This window comes from Bos grunniens, chromosome 12 (genome assembly GCF_055505025.1).
Source record: "Bos grunniens cultivar Pamir isolate PY7600 chromosome 12, Bosgru_T2T1.0, whole genome shotgun sequence".
NCBI lineage: Eukaryota > Metazoa > Chordata > Mammalia > Artiodactyla > Bovidae > Bos > Bos grunniens.
Window position 1 is genome coordinate 90,517,767 of NC_141176.1, and position 16,687 is coordinate 90,534,453.

At 43.4% G+C, this 16,687-nt stretch overlaps 1 protein-coding gene across 2 annotated transcripts in view; it reads left to right on the forward strand.

The window, feature by feature from the left end:
• MYO16 (myosin XVI) overlaps positions 1-16,687 on the forward strand; it is a 519,851-nt gene that overhangs the window by 381,404 nt on the left and 121,760 nt on the right. For both annotated transcript variants that reach the window (XM_086328670.1, XM_086328671.1), the window contains 2 exons: positions 1,514-1,594; positions 1,876-2,081. In XM_086328670.1, coding sequence (XP_086184796.1) covers positions 1,514-1,594; positions 1,876-2,081 — 287 coding nt within the window. The remainder of the gene's footprint in view (positions 1-1,513; positions 1,595-1,875; positions 2,082-16,687) is intronic.

Below are 16,687 nucleotides of genomic sequence, written 5' to 3' on the forward strand. Positions count from 1 at the left end.
TGGCAGAAATGTGTACAGCCTATTAGAGATGTGTGTGTGTGTGTGTAGCCGGTAGACCCTAGAGTTACGAATCTTTTGATATAGCTGTTACATAACTGGAGGATCACAGGAATTCCATCTCACTGCATATTAAAATGGCATCTTTTACATAAAAAAGACAAAGAGTTCCCCTTTGTAAGGAAGATCTCTATTCCCGGGGGTTTCACTGAAACTTCTGGCCCCTGCTTTCTCAATCATCCTGGAAATCATGAGCAAGAAATCACCACACACCTCCAAACTGTAATTTTTAACCTTAATTATTAAACATTACCAGGCAGAAATGCCATTAGCCTTTCCCCTAAAGGACTGCAAAAGCGAGATAATTCACAGCCGTTCCTCCACCCAGAAAGGGAAATTGAGTGTTCAATTTCACCAGATGAAGATTTATTTATTATGATTTTTCCTTAAGTGTTCCATCCTTCACTTCCCTCTGAGGGTCCTCACCCCTGCACACCCACCCCTGTGACCAGAAGGCTGCTCTCTACCCACCCTTCAACTGAGCGTCATGCCCAGCTTTGTGTTTATAGAAAACAGTCTGATCTTCGACCAGTCACTTCATTTTCCCTTCCCTTGTCAGTTGCACTTGATCATTCCAGCTTGACACTTCATCCTAATGCAAGGAAATGAGCTACTGCCTTGATAGCAGCACCATATTGACAAGAATGTTTCATCCAATTTTTCTTCTATCGAGACCTTTTAGTTTAAGATAAGTGATTCTGGATCGATAGATCCATTGGTCGCGGTGTATATGATGCTGTGAAATGTAACAGAACGTTAGTGGCTGAGGTTCCTCTTAACCCCTGGTAGAATTTAATTAATTACCTTCTGCTCTTTCTCTCTTCACCCACTGCCTTCATTTTCACTTAATTCTTTTATATCCATAATCATTTCATCTTTGCTGCATGTGAATTCTTTTCTTTAAGAGCTGTATATAATTACTTATCAAAAAAGTCTACCATCAGTTTTCACAGGTGAGTAGTTTACTAACCCTTGTAACATTAAAAAATGAAGAAGAAGGAAAGGAAGGGAGAAAATGAGTAAGACACCGATGGTAGTTAACTTAGGGAACAAAACAATGGTTATTAAAACATCAGATTTTTGTAACATAAAATAGCATCCTTTTACCCCGGAATAAGCTGCATTTCATGACAAACAATTAGTAATACAATTAAGAAGACCAGGGTCAGTTTCTTGTACCACCAAGCTAGTCAACATCTGTTTATTCTCAAATTAAAGTAGTTGCACATTGGTGGCAGCCACGGACTTAAAAGGACGCAGTGAAGGTTATTTTACATGTAGTCGCCTATTTTCCCACCATTGCAGAAAATCATTTGGCACTGATTTTTATAGCCTCTTTTAAATCTCCATCTGCCTGTGAGTGAACGTACATGCATGGGAGGGTTAATTTTTTTTCTCCTACACGGGAACTTAGTAAAACAAACCTGCTCACGCTTTCCTTTTGTTTTCATTACAGTTATTAAAAAAGAAAGGAAATTCTACATTTCTTCAAAGACTCGACCGGGGAGGTCCAGCCACCATTGCATCGCAACTCAGGGTTAGTGAAGTTTTCAGATTTCAAAATTTTCCGTTTTGATTGTATCGACTGTAAAGGTTTTACATGGAATTTTCTTCCATTTTGACCACTTAAGTAACTTCAGAAAAGTAAGCATGCACACACATGTACACACACACAGTGAGTGAATGCATAATACATAAGAATCATGGACTGAAGATAAAAGTTTTTATTTACAAATTGCCAACCTTTATTTAAAATTCCCAACCTTGTCAGTTGGGGTCTTCTCTGGAGAATCAGTTGTGTTTTACTTCTCTCCTTAGAAAACTCTGACGGATATTACCGGGAAACTTCAGAAGTGCACTCCACACTTTATTCATTGCATCAAGCCCAATAACTCAAAGCTGCCAGACACCTTTGATAACTTCTACGTGTCCGCTCAGCTGCAGTATGTTGGGATCCTGGAGATGGTGAAGAGCATCCGACACGGGTACCCTGTCCGCCTTTCCTTCTCCGATTTCCTGTCGAGGTAGGTTTTTCTCTCGTGTCCACCATCCCCAGAACCATACTGGTGTTATTGTAGGTGGACCTTCTGATTGCTTTTCTGGCATTTCTTCTATTCTTCATACTCTTTTACCATGAGTAAACAAAATGCTCTGGGAAACCATGACTTATATAAAAACTTATATAAAAAGCTTTTAAATTTACTGAGGACAGTCACTTGGAAACAATTTTCATAGTTCCTTAAATTTAGGTTCCCTTGGATTTAGAGATTTATAAAACTGTTGCTTATAATATTGACTTAAAATTATAATTGAATATAAGAAGCTATGTGTGGGATTATTTTCTCCTTAAATGTATGAACAAAATATTTTTTAGGTGAAGCATTGGTACTCATGGGCCAAATTTAGCCCATTACCTATTTTTTTGTAAATAAAGTTTTATTGGAACACAGGCAGTGGACATAATGAGAGTATCTGTTTTATAGGCAGTCAAACAATAAGAGCAGTGTGGACAAAAAAGAAAGTATTTGGTAATCGTATATAAAAACAGGAAATTTAAAGTGATATTGATATAAAGTAATATCAATATTATGAGCACAAAATTTAACATTAATGGATAAAAACTAGAGCAACAGTAGTGTGGTGAAATCTATTTGGGAAACCATTTATCTAAAAGAAGACAGTTTAAGACTTTGGTTGAGCAGCAATGCAGTTTGGGCCACTGGTATGAAGAAGCTGCTAAACTCAAACAACCTATCAACCAAAAAACTTAAATCACCCAGTTGGAAATAGTCATAACAAAGGGCATACTATTTAAACTGTGACTAAATTTAGCGTTTCTAACCTTTGTATTTTCCAGAGGACAGAAATAGAAGTTGTTTATTGTGCATTTTAAATTTCCCAAAGACACAAATAAGAAAGTAAGCATCGTGTGAGCCATTCATTGTTAAAGAAGTGATCGACTGTTCAGAAGGGAGAAGATAAAATTCGCCACATTTAGGGATAAAGTATCTGGAGAATGAATATGTTTAGCCTGCAGAATGTGTAGTGCAGATAGACAAAATATTTGATTTAAACGTAAAAGATGCTTATTCATGAGTGAAGAGACACACTGCCTCCTATCTATAGAGAGGAACTGCAAAGTTAGGCAGGACACAGGGCTACATTAAGAATTAATACGTGCTGAATGAAAGAATTATTTGTGCTTTTGTTGGGTGGGGATGGTGGTGTTACCATCACTGCTCATTCTACACTGAGAGGTGTCTGGTAGTTCTGATCTGCCTCTTGCTGTTCCCCAATGGACAGCTGTTTATAGTCCCCAGAAATGTTTGGTCTGTTCATGAGTATGTATTTGTCATGCATAAGAATTTAAGTATTAAAAGTCAGCCTTCCCACCCCTTTCAATCCAAGTCTTTGGATCAATGAGTTTGAAGCCTGCCCAATACAAGTTTAAAGTAATAGATCCCCATATTTACCCCAGACCTTCTGGATGACAGTCAACAGAGAGTGGGGTCCCGGGACCCCTGGTTTCTCTGACGGAGAAGGGTATGGTTTTGTTATCTGCAGACATCATATGATCTCAGAGGGTCCCCAGCCTTGATGAATTGTAGTTCATTCAGCAGTACTGACTCCCTTCCCAAGTTGTGCTGAAAGCAGTGGTTCTCCAATGTTAGCGTCCATTTAGGCGTGTTAAAACACAGATTTCTGGGCGGCAGCCCCAGTGTTCTAGATCAGTCAGCTGGTCTAGATGTGTTGTGCTGTGTTTAGTCACTCAGGCATGTCTGACTATTTGCAACCCCGTGGACTGTAGCCCACCAGGCTCCTTTGACCATGGGGATTCTCCAGGCAAGAATACTGGACTGGGTTGTCATGCCCTCCTCCAGAGGATCTTCCTGACCCAGGGAATTAAACCTGGGTCTCCCACATTGCAGGCGGATTCTTTACCAGGTGAGCTACCCGGAAAGCCCCTGGTGTAGATGAGTTCCGCAAATTACCATCTTTAGCGAGTTCCCAGGTGAAGCTGGTGTTGCTGGTATGTGGACAACCTTTAGAGAATCACCGCCCTAGAACATCTATTCACTTGGAGATTACATCTTTATTTTATTTGGTTTGATTTTCTTCCACCAAGGATTGGAAGTATGTGAGTGCCTTGATGATTATCAAAGGGTACTTGCTGAGGATGCAAAGTGAAAGTGTTAGTTGCTCAGTCTTGTCTGACTCTTTGCGACCCTATGGACTGTAGCCCACTAGGATCCTCTGTCCAAGGGATTCTCCAAGCCAGAATACAGAGTGGGTAGCCAGTCCCTTCTCCAGGGGATCTTCCCGACCCAGGGATTGAACCATGGTCTCCTGTGCTGCAGGCGGATTCTTTACCACCTGAGCCACCAGGAAGTCTCAGGCATTTACTGATTTACTGGACTAAAACTTTGCAAATTTGTTGAGATTTCCAAGTGATCTGTGTACATTTGAAGTTTCTGGAGCACTGTAAATGGATTCTGTATTGGATATGAAATAGGATTAATCTCACTTTATAAACAATTTTTTAAAGCTCATTCAATGCATTCTCTGCTCTTTATTTTGTTAGAGTGTCTTAGACTCATGCAATCAGAGAAAGTTGGCTTTAAAGTGTCCCTCAGAGTTTCTCTGGAATAATTTTTAATAGCTGCATGGATCTTCCTTATAGCTACTCCAGCAAGTAGTCACTTAAACTGTCCTATTTTCCCAGAAGAGGGTGGAGAACACGAGTCTGTGTGTGTATACAATACTATATGGCATAATAATTAGAAAAATGTTTGACCTTTATTTTTGTCTCATTTAATATATATACATATATACTTACCAAGACTTATCTCTATTAAAATAGTATTTGTAATGATTGTCTTTTAAAATTAAGTACCCTTTTCCACATATATACATTTCTCGCTGTATTCTGACTTCTAGACAGAGACTTTCTCTTATTCAATCACAGTGCCTGTGCATTTGTCTGTTTAGTCAATGTTTCAGAACGAAGCTGGCACTGGAGGTTAATAGTTTTTCAATTTAAAGTACTGTTTCTGCATAACAGAGAGCATAGCTATACTATATTTGTCTGGAAAAATGATGCTTTTTGGTAAATCTCTGCATTTCTTAACTGGCCCCTTACATAAAAGGAGATGTGAGTTTCAATTTATCATCCTTATTTATAATTGCATATCAGTATAAATGGAATTGAACTTCCCTGGTAGCTCAGATGGTAAAGAATCTGCTTGCAATGTGGGAGACATGGGTTTGATCCCAGGGTTGGGAAGATCTCCTGGCGGAGGGCATGGCAACCCACTCCAGTATTCTTGCCTGGAGAATCCCCATGGACAGAGGAGGCTGATAGGCTACGGTCCATGGGGTCACAAAGAGTTGGACACAACTGAGTGACTAAGCACATACATGAATGGAATTATTAATGTATTTCAGTGGAAATTTGTCACCATATCGCTTGAATAAAGGACACCTGTCTGGAATATTATCACAAAAACACTGATCCATAGAGAGATTCTCAGTTTCTATAGAACTTGAATAAAACACAATTCACATCAACATATTTATTCATAAAGCTCATCGGAACCTTGAAGTTCCCCCAGGCAGTCAAGCATTGTTGTATAAACAAAGCCTCAATGTGCAAATTAGTAGAAGTCTTTGGTTGCCAGAATATCATATAACAATTCCTATGTAAAACATTTCTATTCATATCACCTTGTCTTACGTGTTAGAGGACCGAAACCCATCAAACCAATTATTTTGTTTAGTTTACAAAGAGGAGTATGGTTACTGGAAAAATACTGGACAAAGAAAACCATGTCCAGTTTTGAAACAAGCACCTATTCATCGGACCTGCATTTATTGCTTCTGAAACCCAGCAGGACAGTGGATGTGGATAATGGATATTCTGTGGAATCCAGAGGCGACACGATGGTATTTGCAAACGTGCCTCCTGATTTCTTGGCTTTAATAGCTGTCCATCATTCTGAGACTTCCTAATCAAAAGTGGAGAATTGTGTTTGTGGAGAAATCCTCTTTTGATTAAATAAGAAGCATGCTTGTCGAATTTTTCCCCCTAATAGCAGCAGTAGCTTCTGAGTGGGGTAATAAGGCAAGATACTGTCTCCATGGCAAAGACCTCACAAGTTTAGGTCCAGAAAGAACAGAGCAATAGAAGTAAATTATTAAGTGCAAATCATGACACATCATTGGATCACGTACTGTGGACTGAATCGTTTCTCCTTAATAGTCGTATGTTAAACCCTAACCCCTGATGTGACTGTATTTGGAGATGGTTCTGTATGTGTGTGTGTTAGTTGCTTAGTCGTGTCTGACTCTTTGCAATCCCATAGACCATAGCCCACCAGGCCCCTCCATCCATAGGATTCTCCAGGCAAGAACACTGGAGCACATTGCCATTTCCTTCTCCAAAAGGAACTACGGAAAGAAAGAAAGTGAAGTCACTCAGTCGAGTCCGACTCTTGGCAACCCCATGGGCTGTGGCCTACCAGGCTCTTCCATCATGGAATTTTCCAGGCAAGAGTACTGAAGTGGGTTGCCATTTCCTTCTCCAGGGAGATGGTTCTATGAGGAGGTAATTAAGGTTAAATGAGGTCATAAGGGTGGGGCTCTGAACCAATAGGATTAGTGTCCCTATAGGAAAAATCTCCAGAGAGCATCTCCTTCTCTGCTCTCTGAACTTGCAGTGGGAAGGCAACGTGGTGCTGGGTTAGTCGCTACGTTGCGTCCAACTCTTTGCGACCCTGTGAACTATAGCCCTCCAGGCTCCTCTGTCCGTGGGGTTTCCCAGGCAAGAATACTGGAGTGGGCTCCCATTTCCTTCTCCCTGGGATCTTCCCCACTCAGGGATCGAACCTGGGTCCCCCTGCACTGCAGGCAGGTTCTTTCCTCCTGTGCCACCAGGGAAGCCCAGTGGGATGGCATCTGTCTGCAGACCAGGAGGAGACCTCAGTAGAAACTGAATGAGCCCACACCTTCATGCTGTACATCCCAGCCTCCAGAACTTTGAGAAGACACACTTCTGCTGCTATAACCCTCCAGCTCTGTGGTCTCCTGAGCTGGCTGAGGCACCTGTGTTTGTGGGTATGTGTTTCTATGGGGTCAATAGATAGCAAACCTGTTACACGGGGGTTTGACTGAGAAGTTTTGGATACCTTGTTTGTGTTACATGATACCCTTGTGCTGATGGGAGGAAGTCAAGTTAACATGTACATATCATGGGGTTTCAACAACTTGTGTCTCTGCTCACGTAATCACATTTCTACTGTTTTGTCTATTTACTCAGTGACATTTACTTGATATTTAAGATTCACTCAGCCATCCTCTTATTGAAAAATCATTTATAAAATCCCCAAATGGTTTGTGTCTCTTCTCTAAGCTTCAGAAAGACCTTATGTATTATACTTGTTATACATGCACTGGAAATATTCATTTATTATGAATATTTATGAGTAGTATTTATGAATAATATTATATCCAAATATTATTTATTAATATTTATCAAATATTCACTGGAGCAGAGGTTAGCAGACGATCAGATCGGATCTGGCCTGCCACTTACTTGTGTTATGACCTGAGAGATAAGAATGTCTTCTACATTTTAAAATTGTCAAATATTAAATGGTTACCTACATAATATCCAGTAGTCATGAATGGACGTAAGACTGGACTGTGAAGAAGGCTGAGCGCCGAAGAATTGATGTTTTTGAACTGTGGTGTTGGAGAGGACTCTTGAGAGTCCCTTGGACTGCAAGGAGATCCAACCAGTCCATCCTAGAGGAGACCAGCCCTGGGTGTTCTTTGGAAGGAATGATGCTGAAGCTGAAACTCCAGTACTTTGGCCACCTCATGCGAAGAGCTGACTCATTGGAAAAGACTCTGATGCTGGGAGGGATTTGGGGCAGGAGGAGAAGGGGACGACAGAGGAAGAGATGGCTGGATGGCATCACCGACTTGATGGACGTGAGTTTGAGTGAACTCTGGGAGTTGGTGATGGACAGGGAGGCCTGGCGTGCTGCGATTCACGGGGTCGCAAAGAGTCAGACACGACTGAGCGACGGAACTGAACTGACATAATATCCTCATTTTTGCCTCTTGACATACAAAGATGAAATACTTACTCTCTGGCCCTTTGCAGAAGAAAGTCGCTATGTCTCCGCTAGACCACAGGCTCCGTGGGTGAGGGCGGGTTTCCCTGTGTGCATGGACACCATCGTGAGCACTGGGCTGGGCTGCCAGCCACCCCTCGTGCTTCTGGGTCTACGCTCGAAACTGAACAGGAAAGATCTGCCATCGTCTTCCATTTCAACAGCTATCTCTAATGTTAGTTGGATCCTTCAGTTTGTGAGAACTTTCTGATGGCTTTGTAAAAGACAGACACACCAGTACATTCTGTAGAACATAAAATTCCAAGTCAGTGGCTTGCAACAACAAAGGTTTCTTTCTCTTTTATATTTGACTGTATTTAGAAGTCACACTGGAGAAGGCACCCCACTCCAGTACTCTTGCCTGGAAAATCCCATGGACGAAGGAGCCTGGTAGGCTGCAGTCCATGGGGTTGCTAAGAGTCGGACATGACTGAGCAACTTCACTTTCACTTTTCACTTTCATGCATTGGAGAAGGAAATGGCAACCCACTCCATTGTTCTTGCCTGGAGAATCCCAGGGATGGGGGAGCCTGGTGAGTTGCCATCTGTGGGGTCGCACAGAGTCAGACACGACTGAAGTGACTTAGCAGCAGCAGAAGTCACACACTTTAGCTTGAATCATCTCTGATTTGGGTCTCTTTTTCATGATGCACCCCGGGTTAAGGAATAGCCCGGGTCTAGGACATGTCCTTCCTGTATCAGGGGAGAAGAGGCTTGGCTGAGTGGCTGTTACAACATGTACTGAGATTCAGCATCTGTTGCTCTCTTATATTCGATTGTTAAAGCGGCCACCTGGCCTAGGCCACCACCTGTGGTTTGGAGAATCACCTTACTTACTGGAGGTAACCCAGGTGATGGTGGTGGTGGTTTAGTTGCTAAGTCATGTCCGACTCTTGCAACCCCATGGACTGTAGCCCACCAGGCTCTTCTGTCCATGGGATTCTCCAGGCACGAATACTGGAGTGGGTTGCCATTTCCTTCTCCACAGGATCTTCCAATCCAGGGATCAAACCAGAGTCTCCTGTATTGCAGGCAGTCTCCTGCATTGCAAGTGAATTCTTTACTGCTGAGCCACCAGGGAGCAGGTAAGAAAGAGTGGGGGTGTGTACACTTCTGGCTCAGTTAGCAGTTGCCCCAAAACTTAGTGCCATGAAACAGCAGTTTTATTTCTCCCACTTCTGTGGGATAACTGGGCTTAGTGGGGCAATACTTGCTTGGGGTTTCTCCAGCCATTGTGGCCATATAGCGGGAGAGGTTGGCCTACGATGGATGGACAAGACAGCTTCTCATCCCTGTGCCTGGCGCCTCAATGTTCCTCCATGTGATCTTTCTCCAGCAGAATAGTCTTGACTTCTTGCCTTGTGGCTCTGTTCCCAGGGGCAAGAGAGGAAACCTGAACTTCTCTTACAAGCTGGGCTGGAATTAGCACAGCATCACTTCCTCTGTATGTTACTGGTCAAAAAAGTTGCAGAGCGGCTAAGATATTTTTGTTAGGAAGCAGGCGATTGACAGCAGCCAACTTGGGACAAGCTACCACATCCTCTTGGGGGCTTCCCTGGTGGCTCAGTGGTAAAGAATATGTCTGCAGTACAGGAGAGGCAGGTTCAATCCCTGGGTCGGGAAGATCCCCGAGAGAAGGAAATGGCAACCCACCCCAGTAGTCTTGCCTTGGAAATCCCATGGACAGAGGAGCCTGGCAAGCGATGGTCGATGGCGTCACAAAAGACCCAGACGTGACGTAGTGACTAAACAACAGCAACAACATCCTCTTAAAGGGATAACATGCAAGTAACGAAATGACGCCGAAAGCTCTGCCTTTGTGCTCTGGTGCAAAACTGAATCTCAGAGACAGAATTTTAAGTGAAGTGGAAAAGAGCAGCTTTGTTGCTTCGTGGAGCAAAGAAGGATACAGTGGGCACATTGTGCTTCTCAAAAACTGTGGATCCCAACCACCCGGGGGATTAGTGGGGGAGTTTTATCCAGTGTATCCCAACCACCCGGGGGATTAGTGGGGGAGTTTTATCCAGTGTATCCCAACCACCTGGGGGATTAGGGGGGGAATTTTATCCAGTGTATCCCAACCACCCAGGGGATTAGGGGGGGAGTTTTATCCAGTGTATCCCAACCACCCAGGGAATTAGGGGGGGAGTTTTATCCAGTGTATCCCAACCACCCGGGGGATTAGGAGGGGAGTTTTATCCAGTGGTGCAAGGGCAGGGATGCTGATAAGGGTCTGGATGTATGCAGGGCCTGCATTCCTTGAATCTGGCCTCAAGTGGTCTCTGATGCAAAGAAAGAGCTGACCCATTGGCCACCTGATGCAAAGAGCTGACTCATTGGAAAAGACCCTGATGCTAGGAAAGATTGAAGGCAGGAGGAGAAGGGGGCAACAGGGGATGAGATGGTTGGATGGCATCACTGATTCAATGAACATGAGTTTGAGCAAACTCCAGGAGACAGTGAAGGACAGGGAAGCCTAGCATGCTGCAGGCCATGGGGTTGCAAAGAGTCGGACACGACTTGGCAACTGAACAGGGAACAATGATGCTTATGACATTATAGGTAACGTGGCTTTTTAATGGTCATGCAAGGGCATACCAGATTTTAGTCCTGTGCATCTCCACTCTTCTCAGGGTGCTAGCCTTTTGAATGGTAATCTTTTTCCAGATGTAAAAGGCACATCTTTGAGGATCTTGCTGTGGGTCTTGGGTGGCAGACTTGGAAGGGTCATGCACGTCATTTGTGTATGGACTTCTCTGTGGCTGGAGGGGAGAGCAGGACAGTATCCCCAACACGGGGAGAGGTTGACCCTTTAATGAGGTGCCTTATTTGCAGAAGACAGAAGGGCTTGTCCAGTAAAAGCACTGCAGGGACTGGTATTATGCTTGGCAAGGTGAGGACCTGTGATCTCTGTTTTGAGATTGTTCCTGGATGAGATCCCTCATAGAAATAGAGTCATTTAGCTTGTTTAAATGACACAGTTGTTGCTGAAAGGTCAGGCCGTGAAGGCACACAGCCATGACGTTAAATTGGGTGCGTGGAGACAGATGAAAGGAGATGCTCGTCAGCTGATTGGGTTGAATGAAAGGGCCAAGGCCACCCCGCCGTGCAGCACTCACCAGCTCCAGGTCCAGGCTGGGATCGTCTGAACGTCTTCCTTGTTCCTTGGAAGTGATGTCAGTTACTGTCAATACATCTTTAATAGAAATGAGAATTAACATGTTTAGGAGCTGTTAAATATTCTAATGTAACTGGCAAGGGATATAGTTTCTTCAGGGATAATTTTGCCAAGTCTCAGCGTATTCTTTCTGCTAAAACCCTTCTGCAGGGTTGGCTGATTGTCTAAAGTTTAATGAGGTTGGGGAGGAATGAGGACCTGTTATTTTTCAATGAAATATAAAGATAGGAATGAGAAGTATAATAGATTCTTGAGGCCATTTCAGTTTAAATACAATTAGGTTTATCTTTATTGGGAATTTTTTCTACTGCTCAATGGATTAAGAATCATAAAATTCCCTTCTAATCTACTGGAGATCTGCAAATTTTTTCTATAAGAGGTTTACAGGCCACAAGATCACTGACATAGCTACTCAGCTCTGCCTCGTGGCAGAAGGTAGCCACGAGGTAGCCATTGACACGTAGACAGCCTGTCAGTGAACAAGTGAGGAGAGTTTATTTATCACGTGCACGACCTTTCCAAGTCTGCCTGCCAAGACCGCAGCTAAACTGTCGGCATTAACAGAAGGTGGGTGGTTTTGACCCATGGGTGCCTAACCCTTTATCTAGTCTTGTCTTCTTTCTGATAGAATTTGGGGCATGTTTTTCCATCGAAAAAGGGACAGGTTGTGAAAGGTGACTTTGATGTTTGCTCTTTTATCCCCAGTATCTGGCCTTGATCCTAATTTCTACTCTAATAAGCTAGATGGTCTCCCATGAAAGCATTAATTTACTCATTCCTTCACCACTCACTTCTTTGTCATTATTCCATTCAGTCTTAATTTATTCTTGGAGAAGGAAATGGCAACCCACTCCAGTGTTCTTGCCTGGAGAATCCTAGGGACGGGGGAGCCTGGTGGGCTGCGGTCTCTTGGGTCGCACAGAGTCAGACACGACTGAAGCTACTTAACAGCTTAATTTATTCAGGCGTTTTACTGACTCAGAGTGCCCTTACGCCTCGGGAAGTTGCCGTCAGGAGTGCCTGGGGCGTCACTGATGGGTGTTGTTGAATTCCCGCCGTGGGTGAAGCTCCAGATCTGCATGTTATACGTGACTCTGTTCCTCATAATAACCTTTTTTGGGGTGACTGCTCTCACTACACACCTGTTAGTACGATATAACTAATAATTGCGGGACTTTTGCCTTGGGTGACATTGATCAGGACTGACCGAAAGCATTGTCTCATCAAATCCTCGCAGCGTCCCCACGAGCTGCATTATCAGTCCCTGCCCGCTTTAGAGTTGAGAAAACCGAGATCCCAAGGAGCGTGCTGGTGGTCCAGAGCCTCACACACCTCAGCCCTGCGGATTTTTACCTGCTCCTCCGTCAGCCTTGGTGCTGATAGTGGCCATGTCCTCAAGGACCTGCTCCTTCTACTTTTTCCACGATGTGTGCTGTCTCTTTAGGCGTGACTGCCTTTCGCAGCCACAGGCCAGACCACAGGGATGCCCAAACAGCTATATGACGTTAGTGGGGGCAAAGAAACCCAGCACTAGACTCTTGACCCTGGATGGCCTTTGCTCGGTTTCCTGATGAACAGTCCGGTTAATTCTGTGGAGTTTCCTGGATAGAAGTTACTGCCGTGTTCACTAGAGATCACACGCACCACAAATCTGTGTGGTGCTGACACAGCAGCAGGTGACGACCTCCGAAAATCAGCTCAAGAAGAGTGAGAAAAATGGCGCTTGAAAATGGAGAATGTTTTCCTTAAAAATCATATGAAAATTGAAATCAAAAAGACTTCACTTTCAAACAACATTGGAGATGATACCCAAAACTGACCAGTCTAAATGATTCAAAACCAAGATATGATTCCACTTAGTCAAGGCTTCCCAGGTGGCTCAGTGGTGAAGAATCAGACTGCCAGTGCAGGAGACAGAAGTTCGATCCCTGGGTTAGGAAGATCCCCTGGAGAAGGAAATGGCAATGCACTTCCGTATTCTTGCCTGGAGAACCCCATCGACAGAGGAGCCTGGTGGGATGTAGTACTCGGAGTCTCAGAAGATGCAGACAGGACTTAGCAACTAAACAGCAACAAGAAAGCATTCAATATGAAACAACCAAAATCAGGGAAATAGACCAGAAGTTATTTTCAAAGGGTGAATTCAGTATATTGAGAGCTATACTTTATTTTTAATAAAATTTTGGGAGTACATCCAAAAAATTCCATCCCAGAATTCTGAATCTTATTGATTATTTGATTTAACTGGGCTCCCCCATTTCCAGCCTCCACCGATACAACTTAATATTTTTAATTATAAGTTATGTCAGGTAAAACATAATTGCAAAATGACCTTGCTTGCAGGGCCAAACCACTCTTAAATAATTACCTAAGTCGCTTGTTTCATTCCTTATGAATTATATGATTCTCTTTATAGGAGAGCTTTATAGGAGTACTGTTGAATGAGACATCGGTGATAGTTTTCATTCATAGTATCTAAATGATCTTAGGAACTCAGGAATCCACAAAGAAGCTCCAGTTATCAGTAGTTCATTGAATTGGACCTGATTCCTATCATTTTACTTATCTAGTTCTTGACCAAACTGAGAAGACAAAAACGATCAAAATGTTACATTTCTTGCATAAAGTCTAGATTGAAGGACACTGCTTAGCATGAGAGGCAACAGTGTCTGCTAGTGGAACCCCAGAATTGGGCAGAATTACCCTCCTCCCCCAATTACAGACAATGTGGGCTTAGGCAGACCATCCAATGACAGATGCTGCTCAGGTAAAGCATGGACCTTGCAGAAAAGAAGGAAGACAACTTTTCTTCCAAACAGTTCTCAAACAGCTGAGAATCCTGTCTTTCTTCTCATTAAAATTACTGGTTAGATTAGATTAGCTAGCCACCTCCCCTCCCCTCGAATCGTGAAGGATCAGAGAGTGACCCAGAGCATCACCCTACCTCTGACTCTAAGGAAGCAGCAGAGACGAGGAAGTGTCCTCGGCCAGCCCCGTGCCTTGTATCGTGTTCTGACCACAGATCTCATCCAGGAAGCCTGCAATAACAGGGGGACTGGCTTTGCTCCTGGGGGACAGCTGAGGCTTTCAGAATATTCTTTCCTTTGTCTTTACCCACTGCTTCCCTGCATGTCTTTCTGAGAAGCAATATAGATTTTGTACCCAAAGATTTTGAAGTGGGCCAACAGTGCATTACTTTAATTGATTTCAAGGCCACTCTGTTTTCAAGACTATAATGCATTTTATCTCCCATCTCAAACCCCGTTCTGACACATTGTGCAACAGAGCCCATCAGAGATTCTGCAATGAGAATAAGTGAAAATATTAAAACAAAAGAGTAACTCCAGTAATAAAATCCCAGTGCCTAAATATTCCCAAGTGTTAGTTGCTCAGTTGTGTCTGACTTGGCAATCCCATGGGCTGTAGCCCACCAGGCTCCTCTCTCCCTGGGATTCTCCAGGCAAGAATAGTGGACTGGATTGCCATCTCCTTCTCCAGGGAATCTTCCTAACCCAGGGATGGAGCCCAGAACGCCTGCATTGCAGGCTGATTCTTTACCGTCGGAGCCACCAGGAAAGCCGTAATGTTCTCAGATTTGACTATAAATCTTCTTCTGTTATTATGTTCCTGGTGAGAAGGATTAATACATATTGCAAATGAAAGTCCAGAGATATTCAGTCCCAAAGGAATTGAAAGCCCAAATGTGACTATCTTGACTTTCTGAATTAAATGTCCCAAATTCCATATGCATAAGTGAACTGGCTGTTTCTGAAGCATTCTTTCCATTTTTCTGACTTGGCTCAGACTTAACTAAAAAGGTTCCAGATGACTTGCTCGGAGCTGAGGGCCCTTCAGTGTAACATTCTGAGCGGTTAGTCATTGTATTAGTCTGTTTGGCTGCCGTAACAAAATACCGTAGTCTGGGTGGCTAAAACAATTGGCATTTGTTTCCTTACAGTTCCGGAGACTGGAAATCCAAGATCAAGGTGCCAGGGAGATAGAGAGAGACAGTAAAAATTCTAATGCCTCTGGCTCAAAGGACAGTAGTTCTTTTGAATTAGGGCTCCATCCTGATGAATTCATTTAACCTTAACTACCTCCTAAAGGGTCTAAAGGTAAATGCAGTCACATTGGGCATGAGGGTCTCAATATATGAAGTTTCTTTGGGGGGGGGCGGGGGCAGAAACATTCAGTGCGTGGTAGTCACATTAATGACGTGCCTGATTTAGAGCTTGTTTGTGGTGTGTGTCAGTGCCAAGTCTCTCATCAGTTTCCCAGTGAGAGTCCAATGAGTAAATACTAAACATAAGGTCATTTGCGTATTAACGTCATATGCACAAAATTTAGAACTCTGTCCCTAGTCTCTAAGCAGTATATTACAGCAAGAATTCTAGAATCTAATATTTTGTTTTTCCAGTGATAAGAATGATCATGTGCATGTTGACCAAACCAGGGCAAGTTTAAGAGTGAAATAGGGCCACTGTTAATAATCTTGCCAGAAATATAGGTATAAACTGGGACTGTCCCTGGCATACCAGAAAATAGGTCACCAAAGCTCTCTTTAACCTCTACTTATCTGAGTACCCTTGCATTTCATGAGTCTTTAACCTCTGTCATTCCCAGTAGACTAGAAGCCCTGTTACAGAAAGCCTTCTTCTATACACACATAACGGGGCTTCTCAGGGGGCTCAGCAGTAAAGAGCCACCAATGCAGGAGACATGGGTTCGATTCTGACGTGGGTCAGAAAGATCCCCTGGAGAAGGAAATGGCAACCCACTCCAGTATTCTGGCCTAGGAATCCCATGGACAGAGGAGCCTGGTGGGCTACAGTCCATGGGGTCACAAAGAGTCGGACATGACTTAAGGACTAAACAGCAACAATATGCATATAATAGGCGGCTGAGAAACATTTGTTCAATAAGCTGGGACATGAATAGCCTTTTAGTTTCCTGTATCATCTTATAACTGAGCCCTAAATTCTGTGTCCAACAAGTAATATTCATTAGTATCATTCAGCGCATCTATATGAGATGCGTTCCGGGGCCAACCAATTAAAATGTATGGTGTCATCATGCCTTTTTCTTGGCCATGCCATGCAACATGGAGGGTCTTGGTTTCCGACCAGGGATCAAACCCCCTGCAGTGGAAGCATGGAGTCTTAACTACTGGACTGCCACTGTGTGTGTGAGTGTGTGTGTGTGTGTGTGTGTCTGTGTGTTCGTTGTTCAGTTGTGTCTGACTCTTTGTGACCCCATGGACTGCAGCCAGCCAGGG